Raw genomic sequence first — 18116 nt, 5'->3', positions numbered from 1 at the left:
GAGCTTATCTTAACCTCCTACTTTTCTTCATCCACATCCACATGCAAATATAACTGTTTTCCAACCCACATCTCTTCCCCAACTGCAAACCAACTGAAATAATCTGTTGGGGTTTGACTTGTGCATACAGATATGTCACCACCTAGTGGAGAGTGAAATAAATGTTTTGCCACATTCAAAAATTATTCTGCCAGTAAAGTAATATTACTGAAATTGATAGATACCTAATACTAGCAGCTAGATGATCTTTCTTTTTCTCATCCTGGTACACTTTGCATTTGTACTGTGTCTAAGTCCAGAATTATTATGCGCATTTAATTTCCTGACTTTGTTCTGTAATGTCATAGACATAGCTCTAGTGTATTTTAACTACAAGAAATATTTTTGTGAAATAAGGGACTTTGCACTTGTATATTAATGATACACAGTAAATATGATATACAATACATGTGCTCTTAATGTGCAAATTATATTGTAGATTTTTAAAAAAGGTATTTTGAATAATATATGAATACATCTAAATATAAGTCTTGACTAAAAGCTTCTTTCCAAGAATAAAGATAGCACAGCTGTGGGGTGAAGAGGGTCTTTTGCTTATTCATGCCCTTTATTTTGCATACGTAATTTTAATGTTGTGAATAGTTTCTCCTTTCTAAGCATACCTACCTCTCTCCATTTTCTAAATAAAAAAAAAAAATGAGCTAATAAATTGAACCAAAGTTAAATATGTAAGAAATGGTATAAATACCTATAAGAATTAATAGCTATGAAAAGCTGTTGGTGTCCAGATAGAAGGGGCTACATGACACAAAGTTGGTCATGATTCGAATCTCAGGTTTTTTACTTTTTCATTACCTTAGCTGATGCAGAACATTATTCCCTTGGATGGTTTACTCTCTGATAGTTTTGATGCCATATTAACAGGTCAAATACAGACTGAATACATACTTTTAATGTGGTCAGTATAGAAAATGATGTAATTATGTGTCAGTATTGTCTTATGGCTGACTGGCTGGGCTCATGTTTGTGAGAGTAAGGATTAATATGAAATATTTGTGACTAATTTGCCATACTGATACATCAGAATAAAAATAATCAGATGCGCTTAGATTACTGGATCTACTGACATATCAAAACTCACGTTCAAGTTCTTTAAGATCAAGATCATGGTCTGTATCTACACAAAACTATCACAACAGGATACCTAATTTCACCATGTGGAATTATTTCTACATCTCCTAGAATTTGGAAAAATTCCGCTGTATTCCACACAAGTGAACAGTCATCATGGGGAAGAGATACTAGTGGCAGATACCTGTGATCCACACCTGTCCCCTGTACCAAGTAAGTGTATTAATAGATCTAGCTCTAATTCCATTCAAAACAAGGCAAAAAAAAAATGTAAAACTGAGTGCTTATTAACAACTGAGGGTTCATCATCTTAAACAAACAAGCCAGAAAAAGGATATTATGTTATATCACAGAATTGCTGCTGAAATGCCGATCTTGTATCTAGTGGTATACAGACAGGCATTACATGATCCAGTGGCGTAGCATCAGAGGTTAGAGTCAGTAAATAGAAAGCAGCTCAGTGCAGCTCTTATTGCAAATATCTTACTGTTTAGTCAACTTATCTTATAGTTTAGATAACTTATTTAGGCAATTGCACTTGGTGTCTGACATGAATATGCAACATTTATAAGTGTTTCTGTTAATTATTCCCTTTTTTGCAATTGTGAATTGGTACCAGTCTTTAAACCTTAAGTCCATCTCCATAAACAGTTCTTTGACAAGAACTTTGTGTGTCTGATTTTTTTTTCTGTGAAGTATTTAACTATAAATGACAGCAAAAATCAGCATTTTGGAATCATTTGTGCAAGTTAAGGTTGTTGGTGGTTGTAGTTCTTGTACTTTCCCATCGTATAACCTTGCCTCAATTTAATAAACTGAGTAAAGTTAAACTCTCAAAAGAAGGGAAACTCTCATCTTTGTTTTCCTAATAAAAACACAGGAAAAATAATTGTGTCACCTAGGAAATATGCAACACAAGCATTTTACTATAAATATACATTATCATTGTTCTACATGCTTTTCTCAGACTATTCATGCACTGGACTGGGAGTTTGAAAAGCAGCTTTTACTTTGATTTCTCTTTTGTATTTTAATTTTGGGGAGCTATATTCATATTGGAAACATTTTTCTTTGGTGGCACAGAAGCTTGCTCTCACCAGAAATTCTACTTTTGCTCCCCTTCTCCACTTACCACTTCCAGATACAATTTTTATCTGACACAAATCAAACAATTGCCATAATTACCAATTTTAATTTGTGATCCTTTTAGTTCTGTGTTTGTACCATCTGTGTGAGTGGAGTAAGATACTACAATGTATATGTAACTTACTGTAAGCTTCTTTCTACTCATAAAGATAAACCAAGGATGGGAGGCTACCCCGTTCCAAAGCCATCTTTTAACTTGGCTGCAGTCGTGGCAGAAACAATTGGACTTGCTGTTCAAGAGGAAACTGTAAGTAGCATTCCCAAATTTTGTACATAACCAGCTTTTTGTGCCAGTTGTTTCCAAAACCAGTATTTTCCTCTTTTGCATTAAAACTCTGCAAAAGTATTCCGAGTTCCAGTAAGCTCACTTCAGTTTGCCTTTACTTATTACAGAAGAGCTCTAGCAAGAAGAGATATGACTGTTCTGACCTGTCCAGGGGCTGGGGGGGAAGGTAGGGGTGTAGTTCCGCTGCGTATACAACTTTCAGGTTTGACTAAGACAGTGGAATAAATCCTTGTGTCTGCCAAACTCCCTTTGCGCAGGAATCACGTCTAAGACACTAAAAAATATTATCTGGTGATGAGACTGTTTGGTGACTCAGGTGAGATTATTTGATGTTTTTGCTTGGTAACTACAGTGAAAAGTATAATATGCAGACTATTTGTTCCGTGTGTGCATTTGAATGATGAAATTTTTAAGTTTCCATAGGATTTCTTTAAAGTTGATGGTCAAAATTTCATCTATCTTTTTAACTTCTATTATTTTTCAGAGTTTTGAATGCTTCGATTTGGATGGGTCTTCAGAGTATTTATGTGCAAACCTAGCATATTTCTAATTTTTCATTTTAGTAGCTTCTCATGCTTCCTTTGTTTTCCTTCACCACATGCAAGGAGACCCAGAGTGTACTGAGTCCTCCCCACACTAATACTGCTATGAGCCAGCCCCCAGAGAGCATGCAGTCTGAAGACTCAAGAAAACATCCAGATTCTGAATCAAGAAACGATGACAACAATTTAGGGTGTGTTTCCACTTGGTTATAATAATATTGTTTTAAGCAGGCTTATATCAAGTTCTGGCTTTACTAGAATTTAAAACCTTACAGCAGTTTGCTTTAAAGGTACAGACAGGGAAATAAGTATTTTCATATTATACAGGCTTCTTTCAATTAAATAACATTAGAAGCAAAGGAACTGATAGAATGCAAAGCTGTGGACTTCATTCTCAAACTTGTGATTTGGGCTTTCTGTGCAAGCAGTTCCTCCCTCGCTGACTTGTGAGGTAACTATTTGCAAGGCAACTTCTGAGGCCCATAAACCTGGAGGTAAGGGGCCTGGAAAAAAATGATCATAAAACTTCTCTGCTGACTGGTTGTCTGTTTGACTGTTGCCCTTCCCACTGTCCTCAGGATGCTGTGGTCTAAACTGAAAATTTGTTTAGCCCTTATTTGTCATCTTATGTTTTACTGATGACAAGTGGAAGACAGAGTATCTGAAAGAAGCTTGCACATTTTTCCTTCACTTGCAGAAGCTTTGAGAGTCTGTTACAGTGGTTATAAGATCTATACAAGAACCTAAGTAGACTGCAATTTCAACCATTCCCACTTTCTTCGCTGCATTGTAATGTTAGGGGGAGTCCTTTGGTAGAAGAGATTTCTAGATATGCTTAATTCTGTTCTTGGTTCTCAGTTTAATGGAACAGAATTTCACACCATACTAAAATGAAGGACAAGGTCTGGTTTTTACCTTTCATATCTCTAAGTGCAACAGTACTTACTCCTAGACCAAAAATTTTTCTTTTTTCCTTCTGTTTTCAGTTAATACTAGCAACTCCGACAGCTTTAAAGCAGATCACTGATAGGAAATGTAAAATTTTTGTATATCACTTTCTTGCTTCCCAGCCCCCTGTGTATACCAGAAAAGTATCTCATCTCTCACTGTATTCAGTCTTTCAGATCCATCTCAGAACACCCCACCACATGTTGACTGGGATTCTCAGGTAGCTTCTCCTGTTTTTGGAGCTACTAGCAATATGAAGATCAACTCAAGTACAAGTCATGCCCCTTGTATTTTAGATTCAGGATTGAAGCCTAATCATAAAACCAACCTCTTCAACAATCCTTCCAGTTCCAGATCTCATAAAAGTAGATCAAAATCTGAAGATGTTGCTTTTGTTGCACCACTGAACCTTGGAACAGAAATGAGCTCAGTTATCAGCCAGGCCTCTATCAATAGGCAGATGGTTGTGAAAAAGAATACTAATGAGGCTGTAACCTGTGTTGGAAACACTTGTGCAGCTAAAAATGAGGTGATCAAGAGTGATTTCCTTCTTGTACACCAGAAGCAGCTAGAAGGCAGGTGTGCTAAGAGAAAGAAGGCTGACGATGAGCATGCAATTAGCTGTGAAAAAACATCCTTCAACAAAGAGAACTCTGTGCCCTTTCGATCGGACATTCAGCTTGTTAATGGGGAGCACACAGTTGATAAGCCCTTGGATCTGTCTGATCGCTTCTCTGGAGTTCGTTGTCAAGAGAAAAAACAAGGAAGTGAGGAGACCTGTAAAAACAGACTGAAACAGGTGACTCTGCATGACATTTTTTCACAGCTAGGGAAGCCCATTCCTGAAGGTTCATCATCCATTCAGAATGCCAACAATGAGAGCTGTTTGTTTGGCAGAGGTTTACAAGAGGAATCCTATGTACAAGAGACAATGCTGGGAAAAACGTTCCCAGATAAGAAAAACCAGATCCAAATGAAAGAAGAAGTTCCTCCCTTCAAAATTGCACCGCTGCCAAGTTCTGCAGAGACAGAGCAACTTTTCGATGATGTGAAGGTGTGCTTTTCTGACTTTTTTTTCTTCTTTGAAACACTATATTTATGTTTTGGGAAATAGTAAAATTGCAATATGTCATTAGGTTGCCAGTGGCCATGCACCAAATAGAAAGAAAACAAGGACAGGACATGGAGAGTCTGAACCAGCATCTGTACTTCAACCAAACCCTTGTAGACTATCAAAAAATAAAGCACTGCAAAATGAGCAAGGTAACTTGATGAAAATCTTCCTTTTATTGCCTTCCCTGCCCCCCAGCCTGTGCTGTGGTTGAATAGAATTTTTCATATCTTCTTTTCTCCCACTTTAATCGCTTTCTCTGTTCTGCTTCTAACTCAGTCTCATTCTAATCAAAACTTCTCAGGATCATCCCCGCACCTTTTCAGTCTGTATCTTCCTGGCATTCTTTTGCCACTGTGTAATAGATATATTATTGGCATTCAGCTGTAAACTCAACAGGCTAGGAATCTTGTTCTTTCTCATTTATTTAGCATTGTTGTGTACTGCAGTGTGAGATTAACAGATGCTGCAGTAAAATCTCAGGAAGTTTCAGTTTAAACTTTCTACATTAAATGCTTGAAAACTGTACTTGAGCATAAGAGGAAGCCATTTTGTTAATATTTTTCATTATTCCTGATGATCTGTTGAAAGACATTTATACCTTTTAATGATAATGAACAGATGTTGCCAAATATTCTTCCTGTAAGTTGTATCTTCTTTCCTATTGAGTGATCCCAGTCTGGAAACTTATTTTTTCAAATTGGGATTGTAGAATCACTGCTGCTGTATACCTTAGCTAAGCTGTTATGCTGCACACTTTATTTAGAAATACTTGTGTTAGGAGTTTTTTAAAAAATCTGTCAGTAGTTAGTGTCAGTAGTGTGTTGGAATCTAAACGTCTACATCACAGATATATCAAGAGCCATCTCTGGAACAATGACCAGACACTTTTGTATTCTTTTGTATTGTCAGACCTGACTTTTGTATTCTTACCGATCTAATGTCTTCTATCCAGTATTAATACTACTTGATTTACACAGTGCATAGATTTTACCTGCAAGAGTATTTTGTGTATTACATACCTCATACAAACACAAAGGAGCAGTGTGCTCCCTGAATATGACAAAAAACTTAAAGATCTATTTCTAAATCTTCAGGTAAATTAAGATTTACACCAAATGAGCATGTTTATTGTTTGAGAAAAATCAATCCCTAAACCCAAAGATGAATTGATAAAAGGAAAGATGGCTTACAGTTTGCACACTATAGGATGCTGTTGGCAGAATTTGATTCTGATTATTTGCCTTTTTTTTCCTCATATTCTCTGCATCCAGACCTGAAAGATAAACCTTCTTTAGAAAACCTCCAGTGGAGCATAGACTCAGGATCTGACCTTTCACGGTACAAAATGGACATTACTGTGATTGATACAAAGGTAAACTTACATAACAAGCCTGCATGTTATATCTTATTGAAAAAAGCCTACAGAAGTAGTATCATGAACTTTATTCTGGGCAGACCAAACCCACTTTCTAACAAAAATCTAAATTCAGCTCATTTGATATTTGTTTGCACTCCTGAAATACTTGTTTATGAATAGTACACTACAGTTACCCTAAAACATTTCCACTGTCTAGTTGCATTTGATAAACTCAGCTGGGTGGCTACTTAGTATGAAACCGATGCATCTGGGGGTAGGTTTGGGTTTAAGATGAAAAAAAAAAAATGTTCTAAATTTCACATTTTTTCCTGTGAAAATGATTGCTGTGATATCTCTTTATGTTAAGTAATAGAAAATGTGCAAATAATGACTTATCTTTCTTTCAGTTGGGTGCAGGTTATTAGGATCTTGTGAGAATTTTCCAGAAGTCTTGTTGGTTTGTCTCAGTTAAAAGCTATCTTAGAACCTGTTAATTTGACCAGTTTTTAATTTCTGTATGTTTCACTGCTACTTTTTATCTTTGTAGAATTTATCATGAAAACTTTTAAGGCATTTCTTGTCCATCAAGTAATGTAATCCACCAGATAAATGCTTCACATGTGAATTTCAAGACGTGTTATTGTCTTACCTAGATTTTATGTCTTTATCATGCAGACATTACTGCAGAAAAAAATCACAGAAAGTGTCCAAAAAGATTCCAGTAACTGTTGTGAAAGTGCTTCAGATATACAGCAATGGTGCTGGCTACACCAGTTGCTTCTGAGTGCAGTTGTCATGTTTGCTTTTTTTATTTAGGGTGGTTCTCAGTCAAGAGTCGGAGGGGAAGTTGTTGATATGGATTATACATATGTTAGTGAAAGTTTGCTATTAAAAATGAAAAATGAAGAGCAAAACCAGGAAAGCAGTCCAAGTAAGATTTTTATTTTTTTAATTTTGGTTTGCTTTTCTTTTGGAGGAGGAAGAAGAAAGAGTAAAGGACATTTTTTTTCTCCCTGTATGAATAGACAATAGAAAATGGTTTGTAATAAAAAAAATACTGATATATCTTTGTAGGTTACAAAGATCAGTCTGTTCCCTAGTGGAATCGGTGGTGGCGGTTGATTTTTTTTTTTCTATTTATTTTTTAAACTTAGACTGAGAAAATAATAGGATTTGTGCTGAGACAGAGCCAGTAGCTGTGCTTTTACAGTGTTTAAAGAGTTAAATATCTAAGCGTATAATAAGTATGATCTCCCCTGCAACAATTACACTTATAACAAACAGCTTTGAAACTTTGCTATGTAATCATATCAGACTTTCTATGGGAAGAGTGATTTCATTTTTCATGACATATAAATAGAGCTGGTATATTTAAAATAAATCCAAATGTGTTTATATCACATTTAATGTATGGCATGTGGTGAATCATGGCTGCAGGGCAGTGACTTTTAATGGTGTGATTTGGTTTTTCAAGCTGTTGCAACCTGATCATATTTCTGTAGTTTATCTCTTATCCACAGAAAGTATTTCCTTCTGCTTGGATAACTCCATAATTACAAGTACAAAAATTCCATCTATCCAGTATTAAGGTTAAAGGGACATCAAAGTGATTTAATCAATTAATCAAATTTTAGAAATGGGATCAAGGTATCTTTATGAAAAATAAATGAGTATTGTCCATATTTGAAAGATTGACAGGGAAGTTGCAGAAAGAATAAATGTATAACTGATGTTAATCGGTACTGGAGCAGGAAGTAAATATTAGTTCTTTTGAAACATATTCAGTCAAAGTGCACTTTCCTGACTTAAATTGTTGAGAGACTGATTTGGATGTTCATTATGCTTTTTATAATAGGAAGAGAAAAAAAAATGAATGACAGCTTAACAGAGATGTTTGATCAGACAACCCATGAAGAATATGAATCCTGCCTACCACAAGATAGTCCTTCTGCATGTGATGAAAAAGAAAGTCTTCATGATGAAGAGCAGGATAAGGGAATAACAGCAGCAAGCAAGAAACTAAAGAGTGGGATATAATTTTTTTGTCTTTTTTAGCCTGGTTAAACTACAAAAGTTGATTCTAAATCAGGCTCTGTTCTTTAGGAACAAATACGCCAAATAAACCATCAGTTAATTTTTCATAAATTCACGGGAAAATTTATTCATTACAAGGACATAACATAAACCAATATGAAACTTACTTTGGTAGTTCATTCATATAGCCGCCACACAAATATGGGATGTGTAATGGAAGTTGGCATAGGAGCTGTACAGCATAGTGACTCTTACAGGAAACACCAGTTTTTTGGCTGAAGATTACTTGCTTCCTTTCTTCTCCCTATCCTAGGTTCGTTCTATTGATGATTTCGCAGTACTTTGTATTTTATGCGACTTTTCCTTTGCTATTCTGTTTATCTTTTTCACTCGTCTCGTTGCTGGTTTCCTTCTATTCCAGTAATGCTTTTGGATCACTGGTTCAGTCCTATATTATTTTTAGTATCTGTTTGAGTTGGTTGTCTGAGACTGAATGTACATGGCATTTTTGTATTTCATTGAACAGTTGGCTAATAATTTTGCAGACATTTCTACAGGCAGTCTGTTAACCTTATATCACATGTAACTTTTTGTTTTGCATGTATATTTACAGAACATGAGGATAAACAAGATAAAGCCAAGCAGAAAGCTTTTGTGGAGCCATATTTCAAAAGTGATGAAAGGTAATTTAGTTTGTTCTGTATAGGCATTTTAAGGCTCTTTATATTCTCCCTATAGGGAACTTGTTCTTCCATAAAATAAGCATGTTTGTGCATAACATACTAGCAGCTGAAGATGCACAGGTAAAAGATCTACTGAATTAGATAAAAGCCTTAGATAAAAGCTGGGGTGAGGGGGTGAAAATAAACACATTGAGATGCCTGTCTATGACATTTGCTGAAGAGAAGGGAGTGCCTCTTTTGCTTTTTATAATTTTATTGAATGCAGTAATCTGTTTTGATTCTTATGTGGTCATGCATGAGTTTGAGCGACAGCCTATGGGTTGCTTGTATAACTAAAAACCTTTCCTTCTCTGGCATTTTTGACCCTTTCTCTGGGCAATAAATGAGTAATGTTTAACAACTGTACCTCTTACTGCTTCCTCTATTGCCTTTCTGTATAATCATCATTGGCAGTCTGACTATTCATTTCATAATGATACTGAGCCCTTCAGCTAAAGAGTAGTTAGCTTTTTAGCTTGGCATATGTTTTCTTTGTAGAAAACTTGATTAGTGTTTTGTGAGCAGGTAAGTTGAAAAGAATATGTTCTGTTCTTGAACCCTAACACACATTCCTCTTACAGAAATTGGTGCGAGCACAACTGTGTCTTGGACAAAACAAATATTCTGCAGCAGATCTATATTTGAGTAACTTCAACCTATTAATTACTTTTGGACTATGAAAAGCCATAATAATGAGATTCACACCTCTGGTTATGTAAAAGATCATACTACATTTTAAAAATCCTGGAACTGTTGTCATTATAAGAACAGGCTTATTCATCTATGAAATGCAGAATGATTGGGTTTTGCGGACATTTTCTGATATTCTTTTATTTTCTTGATATTCTCTTTCATTGTGTTCTAAAAACTGGAAGTTTCCGGACATGTAGAAGAAATAAATGTGTACTGTCGTGTGAAAACATTTTTGTTTTTCAGAAAGAATACTGTGTTAGATTTTCCTCATATTGAGGTTATTCGAAAAAAAGAAGAAAGAAGAAAATTGCCTGGCCATACTTGTAAGGAATGTGAGATAGTAAGTAGTGCTTTAAAACTTGGTCAGTTTCTTATTCTCTTAGCTCTGCTAGTATCTAAGTGCTAAAGTGCTGTTGAAATTATGAGTCTGGTTGCATCACCATCAGTACGTACAGTAACACAGAAGTGTTTATCAAAGGTGTTTTACCAAGTTTTGGGTTGGTTGATTTGTTTTTAACTCTAGTCACTGAATATAACTTTGAAAGTCTTAAATTTTTTTGTGTATCTGTATGATAGAAACTTCTCACATCATGGTTGCAGTAAGATTTTTGATAATAGAAAATACACTAGCTAGTCAAAGAACGATTACAGGTTTCTAAACTTTAGCTCAAAAGCTCTACTGAAATTTGCAGGTACTGAAATAAGAAAGTTCTATGTCCTGTTGTACCTATATGTAGATATATCTTGATTTGAGTTTTTATTTTGTTTTCTGGGGTGTCTGTGTGTTCAGATAATTGCACCAGCATAGGTGCCAGTGTATATATATGTACAAATACGTGCAAAAAATGTTTACAATAGCCGGTTAAAAAGTATGAAATTTTAGGTTTTACATTACATGTTTTTTCCTCCCTTTCAAATTACTAGACCGCTTTCAGATACTTGGTACAGAGATAAAATATTGAAGTAATTACATGTGTAATAAGGATATATTTCATTTCATTACTAATAGTCTTTCAGGCTACAGTTAATTAGGTGATGATCTGTTACATTATATACTTGACAGAAGTGTGGATTAATGACTGAATAATGATGGATTCTCTAGAATCTTTTCACTTGATTTCCACATCTATATAGAACCAACATTTTTCATAGATTCTCTTGATATTTACTTTATAATCAAGTCACATTTACTTAGCTGAAGACATTTATTAAAGTATATTTTTAACAAAAACACATTCCTGAAAAATAGCTTTGGTAAAACTCATTAAATGCAAATAATTAACTTTTACAGTCAAGTATAAATACCATTTTCAAAACTATGTTTGTTTTGAAAGAAAACAAGAACTGGGGGGTGGGGGGAGCACACGGGAAACAAACCCAAACCTTCAGTCTATTTCTTGGCTCAAGAGCCATGTGTTAAGTGTTTTAATTCCCTGTCTCTGTAAGCTACAGATCTTCTCTCAGCCAATATAGTTCTTGCTACTTTCTGTTATGTTAGAGTGGTAACTGTGGTGTTTGAAAGCATTTATTGCTCCAATTTTACAGTATTAGGTTTCTACATTAAATTTCAGAAAAGTTCGGGTTTGTCATTGGTTTTGGGTCTTTTTTTAAGTTATGCCATTCCAGATGAATGTCTTGGAATGTGTGGAATGCTTTGCTGTGTCATTGCACCTTAATAAAACTAGCTTTGAATTAAATGCCTATGGAAGAAGGGAGCATTAGACAAAGCATAAATGATGCTTAAAAAAAAAAAAAGTTTTGGCTTACTTATTAGTCATATGGGTTTGAAAAGTCACCAAAGTCTAAGGAAATATTTAGGGAGTGGGTAGAAATCAGAAAATTGTTTGTGGCCGTGTGCTGCAAACAGTATGAGTGGGGAGATTTACCTGACATTCTGAGAAGATGTGAGAGATTTAACTTCTGCACATGCCATAGTAGACTGGTATCAAAGTCCTTTATGAGTTCTTAAAATTTTGTGGAAGCATCTAATTCACTTTATAGTGTAGAATATTTGATAAGAGGTCTTGTTTTGTTTTGTTATGACTTTGCGATGCGATCAGAGAAAAACTGTATGCAGGATTTACTGGTAGCTTATGAAAGTAATGTTTGTTAGTGTGGTTATTAAGTCTAGCTACACCTTAGGTAAGTAGGAGGATCAGTCAGATGTTTTTATATATATGTAGATTACAGAAATTACTCTGTAGGTAATTTTGTGCTAAACTAGTGAGAGGAATATTTGAAGAGTTTGTTTTTTTCACACGTAGAAAGTCCTAGCTCAAATGTTTTGTGTGGGTTGAAAATGCTGTGGTTAGTGAGATCGATCTAGACAACAGCTGAGAGCTCTTTTTGCTGTTTAGCAGACATATCTAACTTTTTCATTCTTTGTCAACCCTAATATATTTCTAAACAAGCCCAAATTAAAAAAAAAAAAAACAACTTATTTTCTAATTTGTTTTGAATACATACTTAGCTCGATTATTGATTGATCTTTTTATTTTCTGTTCCTACAAAACTATTTTATTTTTCATTGTTTGATCCATAAATATTCCTCACAGATTGGAAATGTTTTAATTAAAAAAAAAAAAAAAAAGCAGCACATTACAAACTTCTAGTAGGCTGATTTCTAAAATTCCAGGCTATTGAAAGGGCAAACATAAGGTGCACTGCTAATTATCCCTAATTAGGATTCAGCTGTTGATCTATTTGGTTTACACAGATACTGTAAAATTCTTATGATTGATTTTGTTGACTTAACACTGTGTCATTTCTTAATTTTTATCAGTGAAAATTGATGTGTACTAGGTGATGATTACCCGTTCCTCCTCTTTCATTAGTCTCTAGCTCTTTGACTGACACAGACATTTTTCCAGCTGGATCTGAGGTCCAGCTGCATAAGTGACCCTGCTATATCTGACTAAATCCCCAGGCTACTGATACCCACTCAAGTTCTGGTCTTGGCATAGGCTTTTCCCTGTTTAAAGGTTCATTGGATAAGACTGTGGCAAACATTTTCAAACTAAGTGTCTCCAAATGCAGTGAGTGAAAGGAGTTCTGCTGTCAAGAGTGTGGGAATATCCTGGGCTTATACAGAATACATTGTGAAGAGCCTTTTACTGGGTGTTCATAACCGTTCCTGAATATTATCTGTGGAACTGAAAGTTTATTCTAACCTGCATACCAGGACATTGTAGTAGACAGACCAGTAATTTGAAATTTTGGATACAATCTGAATCTCCATTCTTGTCCAGAAGACCTACATGTTACTAGATCAGATTCCTGTACTAATAAGGGCTTTGAGAGCGGAATATGTTCTGGTGTCACACTTTGCAGAATGGCAAGAAATCTGAATTGATTTTGGTGTGGAAGAAAACGTACCTTAGTTTCAGGCAGAGTTGCAGTTCTCACAGACTACGTAATCACAAAATGAAAACTAGCTCATGCAGTTTTTGTCTCTGACACTTTCAGAGCTGTGATTACTCTTTTCTATACAATCATCAATATTTATAGCTCATGATTTTTTTGAAGAGGATTTTTATGCCTATTTTATACTTTGTCTGCCATCTAGTAGGAAAAAAAGGAATTTATTAGTGTACTTTACGATTCCAAGTTAAGTAGGTTTTCTGAAATCCTGCCAATAGATGGGGACAGGAGGTAATTTCTATTGACAGGTATTCTGTACCTTTCCTGATTTCCTCAGTCTAGATCACTTCCCAGCTGATTGAGGTTTTAAACTTTAGTTTGCCTTTTTGAATTGTAACACTATAATTTCAGTAGAATTGGTTTACCACTTTTATGGGGGTCAGATTTCTTGTGCAATCCAGACTACGTTGACTTGACGCTTGAATCAAGCAGTGCATTCATTTTGAAAATATTTTGACATTCTGTGATATCTAAGTGCCAGATTGCTCTTTTTAGGAGATGCTAACTAGAATCACAAACTAAACCAGTAGAAAACTGCATGAAAAAAACTATCCATGATGGTACTTATGGCAACAACCAGCAAAAACGTTTGGAGAGTGTATATACTTTTCTTGTTGCAGCCTCCAGTACAGCTGACTGGGGTCAGAGTGGCTAGCTAATTTACTGTATACCCTACAGAATGCCTGGCTGGTAGATAGTTAAACTAGCTCTTTATTTACTCCTAATTTGAGGTAATAAAGTAGGAAGCATTTTGACTTAAGTTTGCTGTTACTACTCTGAATTTAGACACTGGAAATAATTTTGCAGCATGGATTCTGTAGTGCCTTCTTTCACTTTTCTATTTTGTAAATGTGAGCTGAAACAGTTTGTTGGAAAATTTTCATCTATTTCAACACTTGTGCTACTTAGCCTTGTAAAATCAGTCAGTAAAACTGTTGACATAAGTAACTGTACACACGCCTAAACCTTATACCTATGGTATGTTAAAAGATATAAAGCTAACAAATTTGCCACCATAAGGTTATACTTAATCTGTAAATTCAGTAAGCTTTTAGAATAATGGCCAAGTGTTTATCAATTGGATAACAAATCTCTACTCTTGCCTATCCTCACCATTATTTTTAGGTAACTGTGTTACTAAACAGTGATTGACAATGTCATTGTGTAAAGCAGTTGCTCTATGTGTATGAATTGGTTAACTTGGATTATTTTTTTTTTCCTAACATTCAGTATTATGCAGATATTCCAGAAGAAGAGAGAGAAAAGAAACTAGCTTCCTGTTCAAGACACAGATTTCGCTACATTCCTCCAAATACTCCTGAAAATTTCTGGGAGGTTGGATTTCCTTCCACTCAAACTTGTGTGGAAAGAGGTTGGTGCAAAAAAGGCTTGCAAAGAACTTTTTAAAGCTGATTTTTTTTTTTTTTTCTCTGAAATGGTTCCCTGAAATTCTCTAGTTCATAAAGCATCATTTCTCACCCAGTATTGTTGAGATCTGTTTACTTTTCAGCAGCCATTATTTTGAATAAATATTGTACTATTCCTGTGCTACTAAAAAGCAAGAGTTGGGTCAGCATTTTCAGAGGCAATGGCTAAGAGATTGTACTTACTGAGGAGAGACAGACAGCTCTGTTGATGTCCTTTGTATCTTTAGAGCTCCATAATACCATATGATAATAAAAATGTTGAAGGTAGGGTGTGATTAAATAATTTTAATTATGTATACCCTGCTTGTTAGTGACACTCAAAAGCTAGTGGGTTTGGGGATTTTTTTTGACTCCACATAGAAGATCATTCTTTCCTAAATAATCCTTCTGAATCCTAGAGCTTGGTATAAAAATAAGTTTTTGATAATGATGTTAAAACATGGTGAGGTTGTAGGGTACTATATATACATTTCTTCAGAATTGGTGAAACTCTGAGTTAGAGCCCTATATGAACTCTCTCTTTGAGTTACTTACTTTATCTGTACATATGTTAATAGCTGTGAAGCATTAATCTTTACCTATTTTTATCTGTTCTCATAACAGTTTCAGGTCAGGCATAGAAAAATGTAGCCAGATAGGTGTATGTGTTTTGTGTGATAGCATTGCAGTATCATCCTTAATATTTCAGAATGGGGAGCCTTGATTTTTAGGGACTTACATAACTTTCATAGTGCAAATCATACTGCTTAATGAAGATATACTGAGTCGAGTTCATTTAAAGATGAAGCTGCATTTCCAAGAAATATGTGCATTTCAGACACGGTGTTCAGGACTTTAAGCCTCACCCCAGTTGTGGTGGACAAATGTAAAATTTGCTCTTGAAGCTGTAGTCAAGTTCCCCCTTCTTAAATATCCACTGCAAAGGGTTAAGCAAGTCACAGAACTTGCAGGCAGTTAAGCTTCCTTGGGCTTGGTTAGGCTTCTGGAAAATGGTTCTTTTTCCAGCAATTTGTCTGTGGTATCACATAAGGAAAAGTGAATCCCTCAGTCCAGCTAGCCAGCACCTCAGGAACACTGCGGGATCACTGCTTCCTTTGAGTTATCTTTCTTCTCTTGTGTATCCAGTTAGGGCTTGGCAGGAGATAATCCACTCCTCCTTCACCGTAAGTAATGAGAGAGAGTTCTCACCACTGTAGAACCACCTTTGGTTCTTGATCATTATCTTGCAAGATGAACAAATTATAATCCTTTCTCTTCCAACCTGGTTGCCTCTTACCTGTTCGAGGTGATAAGAAAGCTGGTCTAAACTAGGCATGTCCATTTATAACCTCAGGTGATCGAGATCCTGTTAGGGAGATTGTTACTACGCATTTGGAATCTGCTTGCAATCTCGTTAAAATGAGCTTCTTGGCTGTCTCCTTGTTCTGCTAGAGTAAGAGCTGTTCAGTTGTTAGTGGTTCTCAACAGCGTATCAGAGGCAGACTTTAGATCAGCACTTTCTTGGTAAAAAGCCATATTATACAGAGTGCAGCAAGAACACCGAAACACCAGAGCTTCCATGATGAGCAATTGCAGCTGTCACTCCAAAGTAGTGAGGTACAAAGGATGTATTTTCTAATTCTTACTGGTATCTTGAAGCAATTATGGTTTGTGTTTGGTTTTTGTCTTGGTTTTTGTTTTGTTTTTGTTTTTAAATAACTGAGTTGCACAGGCACCATTTTCCAACTACGAAGTAGGAATCTAATACTCTCACTTCAGCAGATGTTGGTGCTGATAAACAGTAAGGGTTTGACAAGAGCCAGGTGCTGTAACTGATTTCATTCAACTATCTGCTTACTATCAGTGTTAGCTAGGTTAAGCATGTTACAGAAATTTTCTGCACACTTTTCTTATCAGAGAGCTTTCAAGGTGTCTCTGATCCATAGGTTCACGTTTGGCTTTTTCCAGATGGACAAGTCTTCAATAAATAAGAATGCCCTCAAAACAGAGGGATGTACTATTTAGACCTGCAAAGCACATGTGCCTGAAGTTTAGTCTGTATGACTAGGAAATACGTTTTTAAAAGTGATTTTTATTAGTCAACTGAATTTGCAGTACTTACATACTTTATAACTCTTACGTAAAATCTTCTGTAGAAAAGACAATGAAAACTGCAGTTTTGTTTTGAATAGATCAACAATTCATAGTTTCCATTCTCTTCTTCAGTATTATCTGTCTGTAATGCATTACTATGCAGTCATCTACTAGAAAGCATCTGAGTGCTTTCATTAATGATATTGCACCCAGGGATTTCTAACTTTTTTTCAAGTTAGAACCAGTTGCCACAAAAGGAAAATAAATTCACAAGTTGTTTTTTGAGGGTAAACAGAAAATTAAACTAAAGGTACATGCATTTCTATATTGTATTTCTTACCTCAGATTTGTTCTTACTCTTTTAAGGATATATTAAAGAAGATCTTGCTCCCTGTCAACGTCCAAAAAGACGGCAGCCTTATGCCGTAATGTTTTCTCCAAAAGGCAAAGAGCAGAAGACATAAAGGATGGGGAAGTAAGGCATGCCAGCTTGAAGAGTGTCTTTCCTGTCCTTAGATATTTATAGTTAATATAAACTTGAAATACAGAACTGTATTCCACAGTGATAGATCAATCATTTCATTAAATATGTAAATTTTATAAAATTCATTTGCAAATCTGATGTACCAGGAAACAAAACTATTTAATGTATGTTTGTTTCGTATTGTGTTAATACATTTTGTATTAATTTTTGCACCTGCCAAACGAGTCCCCCTTTTTTTTCCTTTGAAAGCCAACATCTTTTTTGAAGTCAACAGCTAAAATTCCAGCAAATCCTGTCTAAACTTTGTGTCAGCGGGGAGCTGCTTTGAAGTCACTGAAATCTGTTGTTCTTGCAAGGTCTAAATGCCTGTCAATGGGAACAGAAATGTGGATTTTGTAGGGTGCTTTTATTTTGCACTGGATTTTTTTTTATATAGTCTTTCTTTTTTGACAATAATGGTTATATCTACTTGAAATAAAGCTGTATTAAATATGAAACGCATCTACTGTTAATAGTTTGGAGGTATGAAGACAATGTAGTCTAAGTGTCTGTCTTAAATTTCGGTGTTAAATATATAGCACCACATTTTCCTCAGTGTTTAAATTAGAATATCCAATATTTTTTTTTCTTAATTTGGATCTGTTTGTATATCTATGTCTCATTTATTGATAAAGAAATAAGCATTGTTATTTATACATTTGGATAATGGCTATGCATAGAATTCTCCTAGGTGATGACC

At 35.3% G+C, this 18116-nt stretch overlaps 1 protein-coding gene across 5 annotated transcripts in view; it reads left to right on the top strand.

Moving 5' to 3' along the window:
• The window catches only part of RBBP8 (RB binding protein 8, endonuclease), a 43241-nt gene extending 25356 nt beyond the window's left edge, over positions 1-17885 (top strand). For all 5 annotated transcript variants that reach the window (XM_033001137.2, XM_042798200.1, XM_042798199.1 and 2 more), the window contains 12 exons: positions 1243-1344; positions 2427-2524; positions 3169-3296; positions 4222-5107; positions 5190-5316; positions 6439-6539; positions 7341-7455; positions 8380-8550; positions 9172-9241; positions 10217-10313; positions 14624-14765; positions 17260-17885. In XM_033001137.2, coding sequence (XP_032857028.1) covers positions 1243-1344; positions 2427-2524; positions 3169-3296; positions 4222-5107; positions 5190-5316; positions 6439-6539; positions 7341-7455; positions 8380-8550; positions 9172-9241; positions 10217-10313; positions 14624-14765; positions 17260-17357 — 2135 coding nt within the window. In that variant the 3' untranslated portion in view covers positions 17358-17885. The remainder of the gene's footprint in view (positions 1-1242; positions 1345-2426; positions 2525-3168; positions 3297-4221; positions 5108-5189; positions 5317-6438; positions 6540-7340; positions 7456-8379; positions 8551-9171; positions 9242-10216; positions 10314-14623; positions 14766-17259) is intronic.
• Positions 17886-18116: the final 231 nt, after the last annotated feature.

This window comes from Tyto alba, unplaced genomic scaffold (assembly GCF_018691265.1).
Source record: "Tyto alba isolate M040663 unplaced genomic scaffold, T.alba_DEE_v4.0 Super-Scaffold_27, whole genome shotgun sequence".
Classification (NCBI taxonomy): Eukaryota; Metazoa; Chordata; class Aves; order Strigiformes; family Tytonidae; genus Tyto; species Tyto alba.
This window is presented reverse-complemented; position numbering and strand designations above follow the sequence as displayed.